Source organism: Podarcis tiliguerta (genome assembly GCF_965153285.1).
Source record: "Podarcis tiliguerta genome assembly, chromosome: 11".
Lineage (NCBI taxonomy): Eukaryota > Metazoa > Chordata > Lepidosauria > Squamata > Lacertidae > Podarcis > Podarcis tiliguerta.
The window spans coordinates 36751701-36776649 of record NC_139544.1 but is presented as its reverse complement, the minus strand read 5'-3'; the positions used below and the strand labels follow the sequence as shown (position 1 = coordinate 36776649).

The window sequence follows — 24949 nt, the reverse complement described above, 5'->3', positions numbered from 1 at the left end:
AGGTTTCAAGTTGCTCCCTAGCCTAAGAACACACATAGGCCCCAACTGAAACAGAATCCTGGGGACTGTAGTTTCTTAAAGGTACTAAAAGTTGCTAGGATACCCCTATTCCCCTCGCAGAGCTATAATTCTCAGAGTGGTTTAACAATCAAGCCCTCCTCCTAGGGAATGCTGGCAATTGTTGCTTTGTGAAGAGAATAGGAGTCTCCAAACTCTGAGCGCCCTTCTCAATCAACGTAATACAAATACATTAAGGGTTAATTAACCTGAATGAAATTATTTTGGGACAGTATGTCCTGATACTCAACTCTTGCCCCTGCCTTGACAGCCTTGACACCAGGTGTCAAATGGCCACCCTCTGCCCCAGAGGACGGGTGGCATGTCTACACGGCTGAGGTCACATGTGGCCAGCTCCAATCTCGCCTTTCACTGTTGTTGGGTTTCCTCAAGAAATTGTCTCTTGCTGGCACAGCCAACCCAAGCCAGACCTTCCAGTAACTTTGTGCACGAGGCAGGCAGGCAGGCAGGCAGGCAGGCAGGCAAAGATGAGCACCGTCCACGATGATCAGGCTCAACTAAGATCAGATCGGGGCAAGAGGGTGAAATCGAATGTAATTTCACACACAGAGCCTCCCAGGCCTGGATCGCAAGGTGTCAGATTATTCTCATTCCTTTAGTCTGGCAAGCCAAGGAAGACGAGGCTGGAGAGTAGGACTGCAGCGGGCTCCATGAGAAAATAAATCCTGTTGAATGCTGCATAAGTTCCAGGAAATCCTAGGTCACCTCCAGGCATTCAGGGCAGGATTCAGTTGGGCACCAGTAATATAGCTTTGTACAATTAAAGTAGATTAAAGTTGTTGCAAGAAATCCACTTTTTAAAGGGATTTTGTGCGTTTAGAAAAAGCCTATTCCATATTACTTTTTTTAAAAAAAATGTATCTAAACGATGAAATAAAGAGTAACAATAACAAAACAAATACAGGTCTGTTGCCATCTGTTCCACATGTAAATACATTCACCAGGAAGACAGAAACAAGGAATGGAAATAAAGATGGAATCACTCTGCAGAAATCTGCATGTAATATGGCTGGTGGTTTAGGACATAAATATGAGGAACTGGTAAATGTGAGAAATGGGAAACCCCACACGGCTTGCTGGTTTCCTATAGGCATTTGGTTGGCCATGGTGAGAACAGGATGCTGGACTAGATGGGCCACTGGCCTGATCCAGCAGGCTCTTCTTGAGCTCTTATTTGTAAACATACCAGGTTTAGCCTGCTGTTGGTTACTGTTGTTATTTTAAAGTTGATTTATTGCCCTAGGATCTGCAGCCCTTCAGATGTTCCTGGACTGCAGCAAACTCCCATCAGCCCCAGCCAGCATGGCTGATGGGAGTTTGGAGTCCAAGCCCTCCCCAATCCCTGCACAAAGGGAGCAAAACTATTTAGTTCACTTTAAAGATCCAAACCTGTGAGGAACAGGTTTAAAGATTTAGATTTGCTGGACAGAGTGCCTGAAGAACTATGGGTGGAAGCTCGCAACATTATACAGGAGGCAGCAACGAAAACCATCCCAATGAAAAGGAAATGCAAGAAAGCAAAGTGGCTGTCCAACGAAGCCTTACAAATAGCGGGGGAGAGAAGGCAAGCAAAATGCGAGGGAGATAGTGAAAGATACAGGAAATTGAATGCAGATTTCCAAAGAATAGCAAGGAGAGACAAGAGGGCCTTCTTAAACGAGCAATGCAAAGAAATAGAGGAAAACAACAGAATGGGAAGAACCAGAGATCTGTTCAAGAAAATCGGAAATATGAAAGGAACATTTCGTACAAAGATTACCATAATAAAGGACAAAAGTGGTAAGGACCTAACAGAAGCAGAAGACATCAAGAAGAGGTGGCAAGAATACACAGAGGAATTATACCAGAAAGATATGGATGTCTCGTACACCCCAGGTAGTGTGGCTGCTGACCTTGAGCCAGACATCCTGGAGAGTGAAGTCAAATGGGCCTTAGAAAGCACTGCAAATAACAAGGCCAGTAGAAGTGATGGTATTCCAGCTGAACTATTTAAAATTTTAAAAGATGATGCTGTTAAGGTGCTACACTCAATATGCCAGCAGGTTTGGAAAACTCAGCAGTGGCCAGAGGATTGGAGAAGATCAGTCTACATCCCAATCCCAAAGAAAGGCAGTGCCAAAGAATGCTCCAACTACCGCCCAATTGCACTCATTTCACATGCTAGCAAGGTTATGCTTAAAATTCTACAAGGCAGGCTTAAGCAGTATGTGGACCGAGAACTCCCAGAAGTGCAAGCTGGATTTAGAAGAGGCAGAGGAACCAGAGACCAAATTGCAAACATGCGCTGGATTATGGAGAAAGCTAGAGAGTTCCAGAAAGACATCTACTTCTGCTTCATTGACTATGCAAAAGCCTTTGACTGTGTCGACCACAGCAAACTATGGCAAGTTCTTAAAGAAATGGGAGTGCCTGATCACCTCATCTGTCTCCTGAGAAATCTCTATGTGGGACAAGAAGCTACAGTTAGAACTGGATATGGAACAACTGATTGGTTCAAAATTGGGAAAGGAGTACGGCAAGGCTGTATTGTCTCCCTGCTTATTTAACTTATATGCAGAATTCATCATGCGAAAGGCTGGGCTGGATGAATCCCAAGCCGGAATTAAGATTGCCGGAAGAAATATCAACAACCTCAGATATGAAGATGACACAACCTTGATGGCAGAAAGTGAGGAGGAATTAAAGAACCTTTTACTGAGGGTGAAAGAGGAGAGCGCAAAATATGGTCTGAAGCTCAACATCAAAAAAACGAAGATCAAGGCCACTGGTCCCATCACCTCCTGGCAAATAGAAGGTGAAGAAATGGAGGCAGTAAGAGATTTTACTTTCTTGGGCTCCGTGATCACTGCAGATGGTGACAGCAGTCACGAAATTAAAAGACGCCTGCTCCTTGGGAGAAAGGCGATGGCAAACCTAGACAGCATATTAAAAAGCAGAGACATCACCTTGCCAACAAAGGTCTGTATAGTTAAAGCCATGGTTTTCCCAGTAGTAATGTATGGAAGCGAGAGCTGGACCATAAAGAAGGCTGATCGCCGAAGAATTGATGCTTTTGAATTATGGTGCTGGAGAAGACTCTTGAGAGTCCCATGGACTGCAAGAAGATCAAACATATCCATTCTGAAGGAAATCAGCCCTGAGTGCTCACTGGAAGGACAGATCTTGAAGCTGAGGCTCCAATACTTTGGCCACCTCATGAGAAGAGAAGACTCCCTGGAAAAGACCCTGATGTTGGGAAAGATGGAGGGCACAAGGAGAAGGGGACGACAGAGGATGAGATGGTTGGATGGTGTTCTTGAAGCTACCAGCATGAGTTTGATCAAACTGCAGGAGGCAGTGGAGGACAGAAATGCCTGGTGTGCTGTGGTCCATGGGGTCACGAAGAGTCGGACACGACTAAACGACGAAACAACAACAAAGACCCCAACCTAAAGTTATGGTGTGTGCTTTAAACCCTCACAGAAAACAGTGACAATCTGGAGGCACCTAAAGTGATGGGGAAATGCACTAAAGGGGGGGGGGAGAGAGAGAATAATAGGTTAATAGGAGGGTGTGTAACCACCGCACAAGGCAAACTAGGGTGAAATTGGGATTAACGTTCGTTGTCGCATCACCTCTCTGCTGACAAGTCAGAATGAATGCTGAGTACAGTGGTACCTCGGGTTAAGTACTTAATTCGTTCCGGAGGTCCGTACTTAACCTGAAACTGTTCTTAACCTGAAGCACCACTTTAGCTAATGGGGCCTCCTACTGCCGCTGCACCGCCGGAGCATGATTTCTGTTCTCATCCTGAAGCAAAATTCTTACCCTGAGGTACTATTTCTGCGTTAGTGGAGTCTGTAACCTAAAGCGACTGTAACCTGAGGTACCACTGTAATAACTTGAGACTGTTCAGTTTTGGTGAGGAAGGAAAATTGTTAACAGCATTTATATAGCACTTTTAAGTGTTTGATGCACTACAGGTGCAGTATATTGATGTAATTCTTACAATAATCCTGCAATGTGCTTAACCTGAAGCACTATTTCTGGGTTAGCAGAGTCTGTAACCTGAAGCGTATGTAACCTGAAGCGTATGTAACCCGAGGTACTACTGTTTAGCCTGGGAATCACCTAAGCTTGCTTTGTGCAAGCGAATCAGGGTGCTCAGTAAATCAGGATGAATGCTCAATAATCGCAGCCTCGAGAAGCCCCAGGAGGCGGTTGCTCCATTGAACTCATCAGGACTTGCTTCTGAGTAAATGTGTGTCCTGTGCCCACATTTATTTGAGAACGAACCCCTACTGAACTTTGGGGAAGGGCAACAGCTCATGGACAAGCTTTGCATGAAGATCCCAGCAGGTGGATCAGATACCCCGGCGGCAAATGGAAAGGCCATTTCCTGACGCAGATCCTAGAAAGCCACAGCTGCCAGCCAAAAAAGATAAAATACTGGACTAGACCGACAAAGAGTCTGGCCAGCATAACGCGGCTTCTTGGACTTCTATAAACTCGGTGGAAGTGGCGCGCTTACTTCCGAGTACAGGTATGGGGGAACCTCAGAGCGGCCAGGTGCTTTGCTGAACTACTTATCCCATCATGCCTGGCCGCGCTTGCTGGGGCTGATGGGAATTGTAGTTCAGCAACTACATCCGGCGGCCAAAGCTTCGACATACCTGTGCTAGAAAACCGGGCAGCTTGGAGAAACACCGCCGACTTTCGGCCGATAGGTGGCGCTGCACCGCATTCTTTTCTCTATGAGCCCTGGCTGGGCGAATCCATTTAGCCAACGGGAGGGGAGGGGGAGCGTAGTCGTTAAAGGCATCGCGCGTTTCCTCCTCCATCCCCCCCCCCGCAAGGATCCGGCGCTCTCCCAACCTCCCGGATCGGCAGTTCCGGCGTCAAGTGAGGACGTGGCTCTGCCGTTTCCCAGCCTCTTCCTGTTCCGCTGCGGGCCCAGGCCTGCCCGCGGGCCTTGCCTGTTGGCGGAGCCGGCCCTCAGCCCGCGGAGGATGAGGCAGCCCCGCGCGGGGAGCGAAGGCGGCGGCGGCGGCTGAGGAGGCCCGGCCCGAGAGCCGGCGATGGAGGAGAAATGCGGCGGCGGCGAGGTCCTGCCCGGAGGCGGGCGGCTGGGGCCCGTGGACGTGCCCAGCGCCCGGTAACGGCCTGCGCCGGGGGTGGAGCGGGCAGAGGGGCTCCCGCCTGAGGCGGGGCTCGAGGGGGGGCGCCCCCAAACTCACCCCGACCGGCGTGCTTAGGGGGCGCGGAGGGAGACGGCCAAGGGGTGGAGCATCCCGGGTTGAATCCCCGGCGCCTCCAGGGAGGGTCAAGAGGTGCCTCATCCTGGGCAGCCGCTGCCAGTCAGGGCGACCATACTGAGCTAAGATGGGCCTCTCGGTGTACGGCAGCTTCCTATGCTCGGCCTGCTCTGCAGGGAAGGCTGGCCTAGGCTCAGGAGGACCCAGGCATTGTCTTGAGCTATGCCCGGCCGTCCAGGCTAAGATGAGGGATCATAGCTGTCAAGGTTTCCCCCTTTTTAAGGGAAATTCCCTTATTCCGAATAGGATACCTCGCAAGAAAAGGGGAAAGTTGACAGCTATGTTAGGGATGCCAGGTTGAAGGAGCACAGGACTTCCTATACCAGGGGTCAGCAACCTTTTCCAGCCGTGGAGGGGGGCCGGACTATATTTTGGAGAGAGAGAGAAATGAACGAATTCCTATGCCGCCCCACAAATAACCCAGAGGTAAATTTTGAATAAAAGCACACATTCTACTCACGTAAAAACACCAGGCAGGCCCCACAAATAACCCAGAGATGCATTTTAAATAAAAGGACACATTCTACTCATGTAAAAACATGCTGATTCCCAGACCATCCGTGGGCCGGATTGAGAAGGCGATCGGGCCGCATTCTGCCCACGGGCATTAGGTTGCCTACCCCTGCCCTATACTGTTGAATAAGTGCTCAAGGGCTCCTATTGTTATCAGAAAGAGAACAGTCACTCTGACCCGCTCAAACAATGAAGAACCTTGTGCTCTCTTTGAAGGCTTGCCAGCTTCTTAGGACATAGGCTTTGGTGAGTTGGAGTCCACGCCATCCGATGTAGTGCCTAACGGTAAATTGGGTTCTGGAAGTTTGTGCCCAAAGAAACCTGTTGTGTCACGAGACTTGGTGCTCTTGCTGAAAGAAATGAACAAAGCTGCCCTTCTTTGGAATTTAAAACTTAGATAGTTATGTGGAATCGGGAAACTCCTGAGATATGGTTAGATTTTTCCTCCTGTGTCCAATATTTTTGCATGTCATGCTGCGTCTCCCAGATTGCCTCTATGGTAAAGATATAGGAGCTACCCACATGTCTCTTCTTTGCATCTGGCTGGCCTAGTGACAGGTCCAAACCCAGAATGTGATCCTATATCTAAACCTTGTGTTTAATAGGGAAAATCCCACATTGGACAGCTGCTGAGATTTTATGTCTAGTTTTCCATTCTGTGTAGCTAGTTCTCCATTCTGTGCAACTCCCAGGAGCCATTTAACACATTGTCAAACTCCTACACAGAAGTAACATGGTTTCTGCAGGTAGATTGCAATATATAATTTTCCTGCTGGTATGCATATCTCACACAGCAGTATGTGCACAGCAAAGTGCATGTAGGTAGGATAGTCATCTGTGATGACTTGCAAGTGGGCATTGTGTACGAGTTTGGTAGCTTGTGAAGCAGCATAAAAGCTTCACAATCTCTGGATCTAGCTTCCCAATATAGGTTTCATCTGTTTAGTTCAGTTGCACAGGTGGCTGTTGGATAACTAGGCTCACTTGTTTGCTAAGGTTACCTTTTGTAGACCAACCACGTTAAGTAAGCAGTATTTTGAGTTGCATAGAAGCATGCTTCTTCTTGTTCCATTCACACATTCCCAGACCCAGAGTTCAAGTTCTATGGCGCATGCAATGCTTGGCAGGCTGGTTGCAGTGCCTCCTATCCCAGAAGTCATCTTGTTCTTTTAAATATTGGAGCACAAAAATCCATAGTGATAAAGCGTTTTGTGCTCCAGGCATATAACTGCATACATTTTGACACATCAACACTACAGCATTTGATAAACAATGTTGAGCTGAAATTAACTATTTCATAGTATTCCAGTATAAGGATGCTTTGAAGAGTAAACGGACACATCCAGGCCCCATAGTTTTGTTTTTGTTCAACCTTTTGTTTAGGCACAATTAAACAGTTATCTGCCAGGGGCAATTAAATATTATGATCAAGAGTAAGTTGTGTTTATTGAGATGGTGTTCTAAATGTTTGCGTTTTAGAATAATATAAATTGAATATATTTAAATTTTCATATCTAAATGCTTTCCAATATCTCATAAAACTTTTTTCCCTTTTTCTCTCCCCAGCCTGACTAAATATATTGTATTACTGTGCTTAACTAAGTTTTTGAAGGCTTTAGGATTGTTTGAATCTTATGACCTCCTGAAAGTAGTTCACCTTGTACAGTTTATCTTCATAGTGAAGCTTGGGTAAGTTGACTTTTGATTACAGCAACTTCTATTGAGGTTAATTTTATATCTTTATTAATTTTATAACTTGCTTTTTTACTAATCATAGAGTTACAGTTGATAATGTATTATTATTATTATTTATTGAATTTATATACCGCCCTATATCCGGAGGTATGTAGGTTCAGATGTGATGCCTCGTAGTCAGCAAAGCAAATCCCTCTTGTCCTCATTTATTTTCACAGCTAACTAGTTGGTGTTCATCTGCCCCAATGTTTCCGCTGAACATAATTGGTACCAAACCACTGTTTAGAACCATGGTCAGAAGTATGTTTGCAAGCTGTTTTGGACCAAACTAGTGGCTAAGAGGGGGACGCGGGTGGAGCTGTGGGTTAAACCACAGCCTAGGACTTGCCGATCGGAAGGTCGGCAGTTCGAATCCCTGCGACGGGGTGAGCTCCCATTGCTTGGTCCCTGCTCCTGCCAACCTAGCAGTTTGAAAGCACGTCAAAAAGTGCAAGTAGATAAATAGGTACCGCTCCGGCAGGAAGGTAAACAGCATTTCCGTGCGCTGCTCTGGTTCGCCAGAAGTAGCTTAGTCATGCTGGCCACATGACCCGGAAGCTGTACGCCGGCTCCCTTGGCCAATAAAGCAAGATGAGCGTGTAACCCCAGAGTCGGTCACGACTGGACCTAACGGTCAGGGTTCCCTTTACCTTTAGTGGCTAAGAGCTCATTTTCTGTTTTGTAGGATTAAGATTCCAAATGTACTGATACTTAAAATAAGTATTTTTTAAAAACACATAGCCAGTGTTGGTTTGAACACTTGCCTTCTATAAACTGTAATTTCACTTGATTTAATGGAAATCCCAATTTTTCATAGGTCGGCATTTTTTATGATTTTATTTCAAAAACCATTTTCATCTGGAAAACCTGTCACCAGACATCAGGTGAGTATTATAGATGTGGTTTATATATGTAGCTTGTTCTTCTAAAATGTAAACTTTAAGAACTAAAACTACTTTTCTACTCATGGGAAACTTCTTGCTGCCTTGGGGCCATGGCCACATGGAAATGAATTAAAGTTGTGCAAGAGCATTGGTGTTTATTTCAGTGGAGCTTGCGTAGTAGTTCCTCAATGGATTTGTTTCCTATAGAACTTTTGAAAGTTGCATCCTATGGGAAAACTTTGTACTTTTATCAGCTTAGGTTTAATCATATTGGCCATTATCATTTCTTGGTATTCACATGGGATGGTGGAGTAGTTCTGCTTGGTACATTTTGCCAATTTGAAGAAATTTCAGCAGTTCTGCAGTGGGCTCATGTCCTTTGTCACTACAGTGGAACCTCTGTTGTCAAACATAATCCGTTCTGCTCGTCTTCCGTAATAATTTAGTCTCACACCAAGATGGATTGAAGGGATCTCACAGCCTCAAAAGCTGCTGCCCGCATTTATTGTGTACAGCAAAGCATACAACATTGTATCAGAAGCAGACAAAGACAGTACAGTACAGTACCATACCCGGGCGTCACACCACTCTCAGGCTATGCTACGTGAACCAATCACTGAAATAGCATGGACTGTTCACGCGCTGTCCATGCTCCAATCAGCTTCTTGCTTTACCCTGTAATAAACTTTCGCCCATGCGCTTATGCATAAGCAACCATTTCCCTACACCATTCCGGAAGACCATTCAACTTCTGAAATGTTTATTAACCAGGTTCAATTGCTGGTCGGCAAATTCCTTTTAAAAAATGGAGAAATGCACCTCAGAAGCCGTTAAACTTCCAAGGCCTTGGAAGTCTAATGACTTCTGAGGCGTGTTTGAAAATGGAAGCATTCACTTCCGGGTTGTTGGCGTTCGGGTTCTGAATTGTTCGGCTTCCAAAGCGTTCAACAACCGAGGTTCCATTTAAAAGGCTCCCTATAGCTGTCTGTCCACCTGTCAAATTTGGCTTGTGACTGTCCTAATAAAATGTAGCCCACAGAGCAAGAAAGGTTCCCTACCCGTGATACAGTACACGGAATTGTATTATTTGGTACTTTATTTCGTGGGGAGTGGAAATACTTGTGCTGTGTCAAAAAACTGCTGCTTCCCTGTGGCTGTATTAAATCAATCAAACTGTTCAAGAGATTTGTCATTATGGTTTTTATCTGGACAATGCTCTTGGGAAGCTAAGAAAATATAGTATTTGGGGGGGGGGGGTCTGAACAGTATTTTAAAATTAAAGAATTACCAAGATTGTCAGTTTAAAGTTAATTTGGAGACTAGTTCCCTGCATTTCGAATACTTAAAGTGCCTGTGGTTTGAATAATTATACGGACATTGTGTTATATGTGGAAATTTGAAGATCTAGATACCATAGAAGAAAGGGATCAATTTGTCAAATCTTATTGCAGTAGCTAATGGTACCCTATTTGCCATGTTACAGACTGAAGTTGATATTGTTCTCATGAGTGCTGGGTTACAGAAAGCCCTACTTCTTTGTTCAGTTAAATACTCCAAATAATAGCTCTCCAAGCAAGTGGCTTTTAGGACAAATTGACACACATGTTTGGGTTAAACAATGTGAAGATTTTCCCATAGAAGCCTTAGTTGAGGTTGCTAAAAAAACTATGGATGAGTTGAAAGCATCCCACTCAACTGCTTGTCATAGATTGACTAGGAATTTCTGAATGAACTAGATGGAAGACAGTGCTTGATTCCCCTGTCAGCTCACTGCATTGCTATGCTGGATGTGAAGAGCAGCGTTTTACCTCCTTAGCCATCTGCTTAGAAGCTAAGCAGCATGCTTGGGAAGGAATGAAGCATTCAGCTGCTCCTCTGACATCCCACGGTCCATGTCTGCTAGTTGCACAGGAAATGAGTTTCCTCTTACATGCCCAGCATCAAGGAGATTGGTGGCAGCTGAGTGGACAGCCTGCTTTCTTTCTTTCCTTGCTAGGCATGCAGCAGGTGAATAAGCTCATCCAGCTTATGGTGTGGTGTGGCTGAGGGAAAAAGCCACCAGTCTGCTGAGTTTCTGTGCTGGACATTCATGGGATGAAGCCCTTTCTTGTGCACCCAGCAGAGAAATCAAGTGGGTTGGCAGAGCAGGTGAAAAGTAGTCATTTCTAGCCTGCAGAATAGAGTTATGGTAATGATGCTTAGGTTGTTAATTTGACCTCATTTGAATTGTATATCCCAAGTAAAATCAGCAATTGAAATGTTAACTGGTAATGGTTATTTCTAATGACTGGGTTTATGTTTTCTCTTACAGTGGATCAAAATAATTAAACATGCCGTCGTTGGCTGTGTAATTTCCCTCTTGTGGTTTTTTGGCCTCACCCTATGTGGACCTTTAAGGTAAATATATTCTTGTCATGGTACTTACTGTAGATATCTAACATGACAACTTGTTTATTCACATAAAGAAGGGGTACAGAACTGGATCAGGCTAGCAGTCCAGATCCTTACCTTTTCCACCCCCTGCAGACCACCCCACCTGTCACCTGACATTCTGATATCAGTAACCCATTTTCACCTCTGTGGATTGAAATTAAGTTCTGCGGGCACAAGTCCTGACAATTGGGCCTCAACAATCAGCTGGCTGTCGTAGCTTCAAAGCACCTCTTCCCAAATGTAGAAATCATAGAAATTTCAGAATAATTCGTTTTCTATGGAGACCACAATGATGTTCTTGAGACTGGCCTTGTATGATGGTGGTTTGTATGATGCTTGGCAAGCCTATATTCAGATATTGTTGTAACCGTTTGGTTAGTAGGAATCCAGGAAGTCATTCATATGATTATAGCAATAAGAAACCACACAAAGTTCAAATAGCTTCACAGTGACTCTTCCTCTTTTTTTGTGATGACACTTAATCAACTATTTTTAGATAGCTGTGTAGCATTACTGAAATATTGGTGATAATGATTTCTTAATATTCAGAAGTACACCATAATTTTTTTAAAAAAAATATTAAAAAAATACTGCTAGATCTGCCACTGAAAATTAGAATTGTAGCTAAATGCATCTATTTAATTGCTTGTTCAGACTAGATTTTAACCCAATTCATGCATGTTAAAATTATTTCTATTTACTGTTTGTCATAAGTGAGATTTGTATCTCTTGATTTGCAGAACTCTGTTGCTTTTTGAGCACAGCGATATTGTTGTCATTTCACTGCTCAGCGTGCTGTTCACAAGTTCAGGAGGAGGACCAGCAAAGGTTAGCCATTTATTTTGTGAAAATATCCCACATGTTTTGGAATATAAAAGAAGTGACCATAGCATTTGTCTAAAATTCGTAAGAATATCTACCTAACTGTAATTTTAAAATACTCCTTCATGGAGTGTTTACAGTCTTGGTGGAAAAACCTTTTAAGACTATAATTAAGATTTATTATACCAGGAATTATTCTAATGAAGGTCAAAGAAATTCAAAGCACAGTATATTGTATTCAGTTTATCAAGATAACCTGCATCAAGGCAGATTTAATTCCCCCTGTTCCCTGCCTCACCCCCCAATCCAGAGGTATATTGAATTAAATTTTATTGGAAGTTCTTGGCATATCTCTGTTTTCCTGCTTTCCTAATCAGCTTTTCTATTGCTTTTTTTGTTTGTTTTTCAGACAAGAGGTGTGGCCTTTTTCATTATTGCTGTGATCTGTCTTTTGCTTTTTGATAATGATGACCTCATGGCTAAAATTGCAGAACACCGTATCCTTTCTGACCGTGTGTAAAGGATAAAATTATGTTCCAACTGCCCAATTCAATTTAGATACTGATTGCTGCTAATGAAAAAATATTTTCTGGCATAATTTTGTGACTGTACTGCAAAATATCAGTTTTCTCTGTTGTGCTGTTTAAATTCCTGTGTATTGTTTCTAATTCTTAAGGGAGTATTTTCAAGTGAAGTGTCTCCTGTGAAATGTTTACCATTCAATTTAGGTCACATGAATTCTTAACCTCCTATGCTTAGCAATTCACAAAGATGGGAGTGCTTTTCATACTTGTCTGCTCATATCTGTTTATGACTGAAAGGGAGGGGTAGGACTTCATTGCAGAATTTTCCTGATCTTTACTTTCTTTAGCTGAAGGACACCATGACAGTGCTCTGACACACTTACTTTATACAATCATCGCTTTCTTAGGAGTTGCCGATCATAAGGTAAATGCTGCTCATATGATGAACTGTTGAAAAAGTGCACAAAGCACATAATGTTAGGAGCCTTGAATGGCTTGTTCATGGCAATAGTGCAGTTCTTAAATGTCTTCCGGTTCTGTTGCATTGCTTTGTTGATTCGTTTCAGCAACAGTTTTCAGATATGTGCAACAGGTGCGCGTGTTTTATTTGTCGCTTAAAAGGTCATTTCACTAACGGCATTCTGATCTTACTTGAGAACAATAACCATTTAAAAATAAGTAAATATTAAAATACACCATCAAGTTTGCAGTACGATAACATAACATACTGGTGTGATTGTAGCTGCTGCTAATGCTCAGCACTTCATAAGCTGCCTGTTCTTCACCCTCAGTCTTTTTCCATACAGTTTATTTCAATCAAAATTCTGTCCATTGATAAAAGGTTGTGGAGTTCCTAGAACCTTAGCATGCAGATATAAAGGCATTTTGTAATTTCCATTCCACTATTGAAATACTTACTGGGATCTAACCATGGAGTCCATCTTGCACATTAAAATTGGTGCCCTATAGTCAGGAAAAAATAAATAGGAATGAGTTGCTGAATTTTGTTACTTTTAAACTTTTGCAGAACAATCTTACTAACGTAGAGAAAATGAAACACATTTACTATAGAACAGCATAGGATACTTAAGGTAGCAATCAAATAGGTCCTGTTATAGACAATCACACACATTTTTAATTTAGCTGTCTCCAGTTTGCAGTAATTAACTATGTTTGTTTATCATAATAGACTAGAATTTTTATTTAGGAAATATAAGCATGGATGCCATTGCAACAGTATAAGGATTAATTTTATTAACTTATGTTCCAGTATTGGAAGCTGCCAATAATGTACCGTATTTTTCGCACCGTAAGACGCACCGGACCATAGGGCGCACCTAGTTTTTAGACGGGGAAATCAATAAAAAAAATCTTCCCCCAGCCCCAAAAGGCAGCGTACCGGCTGCGCACAACCTCTCCCTGCCGGAGGGCGGAGGGGTTGCACGCGGCTATGTCACAAGCCTAGGCAGCGAGCGGGATGGATCCTGCTCGCTGCTTTGGCTTCCTCTTTTGCCCCATGCATCCTCTCTCTGCTGGGAGAGGCTGCATGGAACTAAAGAAGCCAATGCCCCGTGCATCCTCTCCCTGCTGGAGGGGTTGCGTGCGGCTAAGGAACAAGCCTGCATTCGCTCCATAGGACGCACACACATTTCCCCTCAATTTTTGGAGGGGGAAAACTGCGTCTAATAGAGCCAAAAATACTAAGAATCCCCCATGCATAGAACTTCTGTGCATCAAATAAGGTGGCTGGGGGGAAAAGAAGTTTTTCTGGGCCTTTCACAAATAATATTTAAAACAGATTTACAATGTGTGATTCTTAAGTATACTGATATTACTTTCCCTTCCTTTGCAGGGTGGAGTAATTTTGCTAGTGTTAGCATTATGCTGTAAAGTTGGTTTTCACACAGCTTCCCGAAAGCTCTCAGTAGATATTGGTGGAGCCAAACGCCTTCAAGCACTGTCTCATCTTGTTTCGGTCCTCCTTTTGAGTCCCTGGGTGATTGTTTTATCTCTGACAACGGAGGTAAGTGGCATAACCGCTGACAAATGGCTTTCTGGCAACTACCGTAAATTTATAACCACAACTACTGTGAATGCAAACTTGTTTTTGCCGCCGGTATTGAATGTTTGCATCTTTTTATTGCAGAGTAAAGTAGAATCCTGGTCTTCTCTCATCATGCCCTTCATCACAGTTATCTTTTTTGTCGTGGTTTTGGACTTCTACGTAGAATCTGTGTGTTCCATCAAGATAGAAGTCTCAAAGTGTGCTCGTTACGGATCCTTTCTCATTTTCATTAGTGCCCTACTTCTTGGCAACTTTTGGACACATCCAATAACAGACCAGCTTCGAGCTATCAACAGACCGACACATCAGGAAACCACAGAGCATGTTATTTCTGGAGGAGTGGTCGTCAGTACCATTTTCTTCATTTTGTGTACGTATTAGTAACTTCAGAAGAATGGTGGCATGTGCTTAGGACTGTTTCATACTTGGATAGAAAGAAATTCAACACACCTTGTTATCACAGAATGTGTGGTCTTAGATTTCATTTGCATTATGATCTTCAGGGACAACTTATTTGATCCCTCACAAGTGTAGTGATACAATGGGAAATTGTTCCTCTGTTTCTTCTATATAGTTTGTACGTAGGCAGTTCTAAACTGATCATTGGCTTTTGCACCTGTACAAGTGTTTTAAAATTGGACTAAGTTTGTGGGTTGTCACTTCTCTCTTACTTGACTGCTTGTGGAAACATTGATCAGCTTCTAAAAGGTACAGCCTTTCCATGAAAGCTTAAGGTAATAACCTCTTGCTTTACTTCTAGAGTTAGATTTTGCTCTGCATTCCCTGAGCCACCCCCTTTGGAAATTTAAGCTTTGGTTAATATGACCATAGGACTGAGGCTGCATCAAACCCAGATTCATTTGGCCTTCACACCTGAGACTTTTCTTCCCCCAACAAACAGGATGACTGAGCAATAGTTTTGCAAAAATCTCTGCATTAAACACGCAAAGTATCATGGACCTTGAATTCTTTTGCCACATTCTGAGTTCTTAGCGGGTACATAAAATGTTCCAGTTCTTGTTTGTAGCTAAAATGCTTATGGGTTGTATACAATGAAGTTCTACTCGGGGGTAAGTCCCATTGAAATCAATGAACCAAAGTTAGCCATATTCATTCCAGTGGGTCTTCCTTGAGTAGGACTAACATTGGGTACAACCCTGCGTTACAGGACTGTTACAAAACGTAAACAACATATGCTTTCTCTTCAGCTGCCAATATTCTCTCCTCCCCAACACGAAAAGGACAGAAAGGCACTCTTATAGGTTATTCTCCTGAGGGAATACCTTTGTACAATTTTATGGGGGATGCCTTGCAACACAGCTCTCAGTCCTTACCTCGATTTATCAAAGAATCGCTGAAACAAATTCTTGAGGAGTCTGACTCAAGGCAGATCTTCTATTTTCTGTGCCTAAATCTGGTAAGTTGGTTGTTTTTTCTAATCCCTTTGAGGAAATTATTTCTGGTTTTGGTGAAGTGGGGGTAAACGTAGGTTTTAAGACCAGATATGCAATGGAAGGTGGTGGTCTCTCCTTCATTGGAAGCTTTTAAGCAGAGATTGTGTGGCCAACTGGCATGGATACTTTAGTTGATATTCCTTCATTTCAAGGGGGAGTGGGGAAGTGCCTGATTTCTGCATGCTTCCCTCTGCAAATGACTGGCATCTTGACCCTGCCCTGGCTGTTCTCCAAGCCGCTACTTTGTCACTAGCCTTGTTAAGGCATCTTTGTTTTCCTCGTAAACTTTTAATTTGTTGCATACACTATTACTTTCAGTAACGAAAGAAACTTCAATAGATCATTAACTGGAACAGTAGCTCAGTTGGTTAGACCATCGTGCTGATAACACCAAGGTCCAAGGTTTGAAACCCCACCACCACCAAGGTGGGACAACTGCATATTCCTGCATTGCAGGGGCTGGACTAGAACTAGATGATCCTCACTACAGTTCTGTGATTCTACTGTTTTCAAAGTTCATTTCTAAGTTATTCAAAACAGTTGATAACATTCTTTCATAAAAGGTAAAAGAAAATAAAGCATTTTTCCATGTCCTCGTTTTAACAGAAGCAGACATGTTAAGACTGCAATTTTCTACCTCATATTGTTACACTGAGTAGTGTATGGAAGTTTTGATTTCCTCATTCTATGTGAGCCCCTCTCCTCAGGGTGGAGTTGCTAAAGGGGGAGTTTCAAAATATGTCAGGCACATGCTTCTTCAATGAGTTGTTTTATGTATCATTTTACAATGAAATCTCTGTTATTCACTTTTGTTCTAGGCTTTTACTTTTGTGGAATTATTTTATGGTGTGTGGACCAACAGCCTAGGTTTAATCTCAGATGGATTTCACATGCTTTTTGACTGTTCAGCTTTAGTTATGGGTCTGTTTGCAGCACTGATGACTAGATGGAAAGCAACTCGCATATTCTCCTATGGGTATGTATGTTGAACTAATTATAAAGACCTATTACTACTAGCTGAAACAGCACGAGATGTAAAGGACTATAGCTCAGTGACAGAGCAAGTGCAAGTTCATTCAGCGACTTGCCCAGGTAGGGTTGGGAAAGGTGGTTGTCTGAAACCCTAGAAAAATGTTGCAGGTCAGTGTAGACAATTCTGAGCTAGGTGGCTCAATGGATTGGCTTGGTATAAGGTAGCATCCAATATTAATGAAGGTTTGTGGGGGATTATGTTGGGAAAATGAGCTTTCCAGGTTAAACTACCCCTGTCACATATTAGAGTCTAATCAAACACTTCTCACAACAAGGCAATTATTTGGCTACTGTGGAATTGATTTTATATGCATTTGTATTTATTTATTTTCCATTCCAAAGTTTTGAGGGGGAAATGTCAAATGGAAAAACATAAAAATGTTCCCATTTAACCATCCCTTTTATCCCAGAAAATCAGAACTGCTTAGTATTACTTCCTGAAGATTCTTGTCTCTCTTTCTCATACATATCTTTCTGAGAAACATAGCCTGACAAAAAAATGTCACTTTCATGTTACACATTAGCAATTTGTGTAATAGAGAAAGCCTGGAAGTCAAGCAAAGTCATATACATCAGGCTAATTGACTTCATTGGTTGAATAATCATGGGTTTTCTGGCAAAATAGTTCAGGGTTTAGCATAATTCAGAACGCCACAATTATTAGACTACTTTGGAATTGTTTTTATATGTCTTTTATTCTTTTTTTCCATTCCAAATGATTTTTTATTCCTCACTTTCTTAATTCCAGGTTTGGCCGTGTAGAAATTCTCTCTGGGTTTATTAATGGCCTTTTTCTCATGGTAATAGCTTTCTTTGTCTTCATCGAGTCTGTGGCCAGGCTAGTTGATCCTCCAGACATTGATACCAATATGCTGACCGTGAGTTTATAACCTTATTTTCTGTTAATACCTGATTTATTGCTCTTAAAAATTCTGATCTGTATGGTAGAAACAAAAAAAAGTTTTAATGCCTCAAACATTGCTCTGGTGCACCGGCACTGTTCATTTCACAGATGTTTCCATAAGATTGCAATGCATATGAGAGGCAATAAATTATACTTGGCTGGAAATTCTTATCCTTAACAGTCATAACCCTTTTCCTCCAGGGCAAAGGCTATAGCCGCTGTTTAAGAGGATGCTCTCATCTTCACATCTGCTAAAGTACAAATAGATTCACTACATCCTTGTTTTCTGAAAAAGGTCTTAATATTGTACATGCTTGCAACTGTTCAGTTACATGGAGCCAGCACAGATGTAATGCTTCTGAACTGGGCCACATAATTCCACCCTCTTACTCCTATTAATCTCTCCTCCTCCTCCTCCCCCCTCCCCCGCTTCCCATCTCTCCCCCTAAGCCAGGGTAGAGCACCTGTGGTCCTCCAGATGTTGTTGTACTGTAACTCCCATCACCCCTGACCATTCGCAGTGCTGGCTGGAGCTGATGGGAATTTGAATCCAGCATCTGGAAGGCCACCCCTGCTTTGTACTGTATGTGTTTGTCGTCGTCCCCCCTTGGCACAGTTAAAAGGAGTAAACAGTTTAAAGATTCTCTGTCTCTCCCTCATGCAGCCTGTCTCTGTTGGAGGATTGATAGTAAACCTTGTTGGTATCTGTGCCTTTAGCCACGCCCACTCCCATGGGCCTTCTCGGGGAGGATGCCATGCACACGACCACAGCCATTCCCACCATGGACACGGCCATAGCCACAGCCATTCCCATAGTGACCATGGGCACAATCATAATCACGGACACTCGCATGGGGCACTGGGAGGTGGCATGAATGCCAACATGAGAGGTAAGTGGGGGACGGTAAGGTGGTTGGGTTTTGTTTTGCAAATTTATGGGGGGAGGGGGACAGTACTAAAAGGGAAGTTGTAATAAGCTTGTTTGGTTTTTAAAGATTTCATAATAGAATGGTCAATTTAAAGGATCCAATACGATGATAGGAGTACTTTGGCATATCAAGCCATGTTGTGCTTTTCCAATGCATGCTCACTGTTAATGTCTGTTTAACTGCCAAATTATGTATTAATGATCTAGGAAATTTTTGGGGTTTTTTTTGTTTCAGGAGTATTTCTGCATATCTTGGCAGACACCCTTGGCAGCGTTGGCGTGATCATATCAACAATACTCATTCAGCAGTTTGGCTGGTTGATAGCCGATCCCCTTTGCTCCCTCTTTATTGCTACGTTGATTTTTCTCAGTGTGATCCCACTCATAAAAGATGCCTGTCAGGTACTCTTGTTGAGGCTTCCACTAGAGCATGAGAAAGATCTGCACATGGCTTTGGAAAAGGTTAGAATTTACTGCCCCTTGGGGGTTTTTCCTTCACATTCGCTCATGTGTCATGAAATTTAGAATTTCTGCAGGACGTTTTAAGTACTCCTCATTGTCAGCCACATAACATCCTTTTGGAAAGGGCCTTGTTTTTAGGTTTGTTCACTTTCAATCAGCAACCTTTGCAAAACTACAGAGTTCAGGTTACTTCCCCCCACCCAAAAAACAGTACAGTTTATTATACCACTTATGTCAGAAGCTGCTACTCAGACTAAGAATCTCTCTCTCTCTCTATATATATATATATAATATTTTTATTAATTTTTACAAAGACAAAATCATTGCATTAAAGAAAAAACAAAACATATTTAAAACAACTATGTAAACAATAAATTTTAAATCCACATTCTGGATTACTTGAATCCCCCGACTTCCCTCCACTCCCATCCCCTGCTTCCTTTGTACTATTTTTATTTATGCATGTCTATAAAATCTTTATCTCTAATTACCTCCATGTTTACACATTGTATATAACATTACAAGTGTTTTTAAAAATCCTGTTAATGTATTAACTTGCAGACTAAGAATCTTCTAGGGCATTCAGATGCACTGAGGAGAATAGTGTGCAATTTAAAGAGTATAGAATTTAAAGCATTACACTGTCTTTGAAATAAGGCTTGCATTCACAAATATGTGCTGATACTTTAATACAATGATTCTTTTATTATATAACTGTGATTTAGTGAAAACCAGGTACCGAGATAGCGGTAACATCAAACAGTCAAAAAAATACTATTACAAGTTCTGCATATGTATAGAAATGTTTTTTGGTGTTTTTTTACAGATCCAGAAAATTGATGGTGTCATATCCTATAGGGATCCTCATTTTTGGTGTCATTCTGCTAATGTTGTGGCAGGCACTATACATGTGCAAGTAATGTCAGAAGTGATGGAGCAGAGAATTATACAGCAGGTAACTTCGTGTGTTCGCACTTTGCCTACCAAGGCCCACAGAACTAGTTCATTCTATCAGATTTCTCCACACAGTTGCGTATGTGGGCACTCGGCAGCGTAAACTAGATGGTATATTATAAGCTGACAGCCACCTCTGTAATAGCGACTGCTGGATACTGCTCATGGTGCTTTGTAGATTTTTCTGCTCTTACACTTTCTGTGAGATTCCATATTCAGCTGGGCAGGTGTTTTGGCAAACCGGGGCCTCATTTCTTCACCGTCTCTGCAGCATATTCCAGCAGCGAAGGTGTGAAGTGGTGCTTTCCACCCGCTTCTGGTTGTTTATTAATATAAACAGTTTATACACTTCTTAAAGCAATAGTTTCTGCATTGTTTGCAGTAAGGTTACAGAAATAAAATCAGATGTCAAAGCGATAAACAACTACCTGACATTTAGAAGACATCTGAAGGAAGCCCTGTTCAGGGAAGTTTTTAATGTGTGACATTTTAATGTAATTTTAATCTTTGTTGGAAGCCGCCCAGAGTGGCTGGGGACACCCAGCCAGATGGGCGGGGTACAAATAAAAATTATTATTATTATTATTATTGCTGAATTTTGGTTTTTTTGTTGTTGTTTTTTAATAAAAGCATATTCACCAAGTGCCTGAACATCCAACAGGGTGGAGGCACCTCAGCTGGGAGTTCTGCACAATACTGAATGCATAGCTCCTGTTGGATGCACTCCATGTGTCTAAGCAATGGGGGACCGATAACAGTGACTGCCCTGAGGACCTCAGTGCTTGGGCTGGTGTGCCAACTACAGCCATTTTTGGACATGGGTCACTTGGCCATGGAGATTCTTGCATTCATGACTCCAAGACATAGAGCGATATGCACTGTGTGTCTGGAAGCCCCAGCTACCGCAAAATGCAGCAACTAACTATTGGTGGGAAAATCTTACTGCATCCTTGTCTTTACCAGGCTGTATTAGTCTCTGGAGCGGACACTTTTTTAGAAGCATCGCAACACATGCATATTTTGAATGGCCTGGGATTTCAATAAATGGTGGGGAAATTTAAAACAAACTTCAGTTTTTGTTCTGTATACCGTATTTTTCGCCCCATAGGGCGCACCGGCCCATAGGACGCACCAAGTTTTTTGAGGGGGAAATAAAGAAATAAATTTTTATTTCCCCCCCAGGTGCTTGTGGGGCCGGCAGCAGGGAGAAGCGCTCTTCTCCCCGCTGCCCGCCTGCAGACCAGGTCCGGGGACAGCTGGAAGACGTGCTGCGCCTCCCAGCTGTCCCCAGAGCTTGCGGGGCAGGCAGCGGGGAGAAGCGCTCTTCTCCCCACCACCCGCCTGCAGACCAGGTCCGGGGACAGCGGGATGGCGGCATTCCGCCTCCCCGCTGTCCCCCGACCTTGTGGGGCTGGCGCTGCGGCTCTCCTGAAGCCTGCATTCGCCCCATAGGACGCACACACATTTCCCCTTCATTTTTGGAGGGGGAAAAGTGTGTCCTATAGGGCGAAAAATACGGTACTTCAGAAGAAGTTGCAGTAAGAGCACACCAAGCCTCCAAGACAGACAAACTATAAATAGACCCATGTCTGGGGTGGAATAGTGTGTTCTAGTCCTCATCCCTGCATCTTCTATGCTTATCATTGCATAACTGCAAAAGATACTTTCCATCATTGTTTGTAGACCTGCTCCCGCACCATGCTCTCTCTGCTACCCATTTTTTCTTTTTTGTTGTACTTGGAAAGAATAGATTCTAGGTAGTCATTTGAGCTCAGTAGGACTCGCATGCAATCTTATTGGTTCATGCAACTCTTTGTGGAGAATAGGATGTAAATCTCAAATGCAAAGTGATACCACTTCTCCTTTGTGCAGCAAGATTGTCTTGCTTAGAGCTCCAAAGAAACATTTGCTGAAGGTGTGATGCTCGTATTTTTATTCTGTTCAGGTTTCAGCAATTCTTAAGGATGCTGGAGTTAATAATTTAACTGTTCAAGTGGAAAAAGAAGCCTATTTTCAGCATATGTCTGGCCTCAGTACAGGATTTCAAGATGTCCTTGCGATGACAAAACAAATGGAATCCATGAAATACTACAAAGATGGCACTTACATCATGTAACCGGAAGCTGAATCTGTAGGGTTCACTGTCTGTATTTCATCAGGTGAATTTGCACATAAATGTACAGAAACAAATGCCGTATATATTTGGATTTTTAGAAAATGTTACATACCTTTAAAAATAAGATCAAGAGATTTAAGAAGAGGTGGGATAAGTAGAACATATGCTGTATATGTGGAAATACTGGCAATGTAAAAATACTGTTATTTGGTGTCTATTAAAGAAATTTTGCTATGTGATTGTGGATGAGCACAACTATATTGCACATTTTCCCCCAAAAGGAATATCAAGCATTTCTCTACCATCTCAAGCCTAAAGAAAATAATTTTAGGTTGCAACAGAAATAGCCAGACTCCAAAAAATGGCAACTTCAGAGTTATTTTGCTGCTGTATGTGTATGTGTATCTACACATTTTTAAAATGGGTTTTTTCAAACTAAGTTCATTAGATACAAATGAATATGTACAATTTTATATTCCAGTTCTGTATATAATCCTATTTTCTAAGCACAGCTTTGTTAAATAAGGAAAAATAGATTCTACCAATTAAAAATTGTCACTGAGCTGAGCTAATTTTTTAAAGAAGAAAAGTTATTTTAACAATTAGTCAGGGGTATAAAATACATTCTTTGTTCTTGCACTCCTATGTTTCTGTTCAGTGGGAAAGTTGAATAACTAATTGGAAATTTGAACCACTATGTAAAATAAACATTTTATAATTTTTATATATTTCTAGTGACATATTATTGATTACACCTTAAAACTTGACTTATAGGATAGAAAGATGTCCCAGTGATGAGACAATTTAGTTCTGTATGAGTTTCTTCTTAACTGCCCTAGTCTGTAGTTAATGATTTATTGTAAACATGGAGATTGTTCCTGTTTTTTGTCTCCTCTCTAGCCAGCAGGAGTAACAAACCACAATCTCTGGCATAGCAATTTAAAAAGCACATGTCCCAATACCAACCATTGGTAGACCATGCTTCTCATTTCCCAGCAGTGTAAGAAATGTCAATTTATTCCTATTCTCTACTCCTGTTCATTAACTATTACTGACAGTTACAGAAAAAATGGGTTGACTTTTACAGGGATTCAGTGTTCCCTAAAACCGTTATCAGTCAGAGAGGTAGGATCCAGTGAAAGCAAGGAAAGCCTTTATTTTCTGTTGCAACAGAGTCCGTCCCCTGTCCCTCCCCCCCCCCCCCGCAAGGAGGTGAGGACCAAAGTCTGTAAGCCCCTTTACAGACTTTCAAAATTGCCCTACCTAGGCAGTCTGGCCATTCTTTTGAGACGCTTTAGTTTTTCGATCCAGGTCCCAGGCATACCCTATTCATATACAAAATATGCCCTCAAGACAGAATAGTAGGATTTGTAAGTGAAAAGAACTTCTCCAAGATAATTCCTTCTGCAGACAAAATCTTTGGGGTCAAGGTGACTTCAGGATTGTTCTCCTGTACTATTTCAGACATGTGCCTTGAATGTGTGTTTACCATGTGCATTTATGAACATTTATTCTATATTTGAGACACTAGAATTTTTATAACAATTCCGTAAGTGTATCTCTCTTTACATTCCGAGACTGCTAAACATACACAGGAGACTCTAAATTCATGAGATTGATTGTCACCCCTTATAGTCTGCTGCGTTTCTTTTGCCAAAATTTGTGCTTTTTTATTTCCATTTGGACAAGACTTCCATTTTCTGAAGGAAGCCGCCTTCTAGTAGCTTCCTAGACTTTGCTTGTTTACCACACTGGCATCCTGTTGGCCTTGATCTATGTTGTATATTCTGACTAAATTTATATTATTGTGGTTTTGAAACCCCCAAGTATTCAGGAGAGATTTGGCACTATTGACTTTTATCAGTCTTTTGGGCAAGCTTCCTCTTTGGAAGTGAAATGTGGAACCGTTGGACTTTTGGGGTAATTGCCCACTTCTGTACATGTAGAATTCAATAGTACTGTGCTTGCTGTTCTCAGTTATTTCAACATCACACCAAATACCAGGAACACCACTTAAAATTACATTGTGTTGCTGACCCTCCCCTCACTTCCATCAGCAAACTATTCTAGGGCCTGGTCATTTTGGATATCTACAAAGTTTACCTCTTTGTGATAGGATCACACTTATTTGGTACATGTGAGGGTAACCATTTTCCATCATCATCACCAGCGCACAAGAGTACTCGCCCCTCCTGTGCTTTCCACCAGTTAGTATCCAGAAACATACCGACCCTGAAGGCAGTAACAATTTTTAAAAATCGGTAGGGGAGAAACCCTAAAACAAGACAGGGACTGAGCATGCTCAGTGGCTATGACATGCTGACTGAGTTTCTTGGAGGAAGTTACATAAATGTAACCAGGACTCTATAATACAGCTGTCACCCCAAATACTTTATACAGTGGTACCTCGGGTTAAGAATTTAATTCGTTCTGGAGGTCTGTTCTTAACCCGAAACTGTTCTTAACCTGAAGCACCACTTTAGCTAATGGGGCCTCCTGCTGCCGCTGCGCCGCCAGAGCACGATTTCTGTTCTCATCCTGAAGCAAAATTCTTAACCCGAGGTACTATTTCTGGGTTAGTGGAGTCTGTAACCTGAAGCGTCTGTAACCTGAAGCATCTGTAACCCGAGGTACCACTGTAATAACTTGAGACTGTTCAGTTTTGGGGAGGAAGCAAAATTGTTAACAGCTTTTATATACCACTTTTAAGTGTTTGATGCACTACAGATGCAGTAGATTGATGTAATTCTTA

General features: G+C 42.3%; 1 protein-coding gene and 1 long non-coding RNA gene across 2 annotated transcripts; one reads left to right on the top strand and one right to left on the bottom strand.

The window, feature by feature from the left end:
* Positions 1–1359: 1359 nt before the first annotated feature.
* LOC310660149 lies at positions 1360–4654 on the bottom strand. The gene is made up of 3 exons (XR_014503243.1): positions 4167–4654; positions 3507–3719; positions 1360–1467 (listed from the first exon to the last, which is right to left on the bottom strand). It is a non-coding gene; the product is annotated as an uncharacterized lncRNA (long non-coding RNA).
* A 79-nt stretch (positions 4655–4733) lies between these two features.
* SLC30A5 (solute carrier family 30 member 5) lies at positions 4734–22921 on the top strand. Its single transcript, XM_083403936.1, has 16 exons — positions 4734–5212; positions 7452–7574; positions 8437–8503; positions 10815–10900; positions 11677–11764; positions 12168–12255; positions 12630–12706; positions 14135–14305; positions 14429–14717; positions 15556–15764; positions 16620–16777; positions 17582–17711; positions 18402–18627; positions 18901–19127; positions 19954–20082; positions 22027–22921. The coding sequence occupies exons 1-16, from the start codon at positions 5136–5138 to the stop codon at positions 22195–22197; spliced, it is 2316 nt and encodes a 771-aa protein (XP_083260062.1). The 5' UTR covers positions 4734–5135; the 3' UTR covers positions 22198–22921.
* The last annotated feature ends 2028 nt before the right edge of the window (positions 22922–24949 follow it).

Coding starts and splice junctions, on each gene's coding strand:
- SLC30A5 (XM_083403936.1), top strand. CDS start 5,136: ATGGAGGAGAAATGCGGCGGCGGCGAGGTCCTGCCCGGAGGCGGGCGG. Junction 14,718..15,555: donor TACCATTTTCTTCATTTTGT/GTACGTATTAGT, acceptor CTTTCTCTTCAG/CTGCCAATATTCTCTCCTCC. Junction 19,128..19,953: donor TGCACATGGCTTTGGAAAAG/GTTAGAATTTAC, acceptor GTTTTTTTACAG/ATCCAGAAAATTGATGGTGT.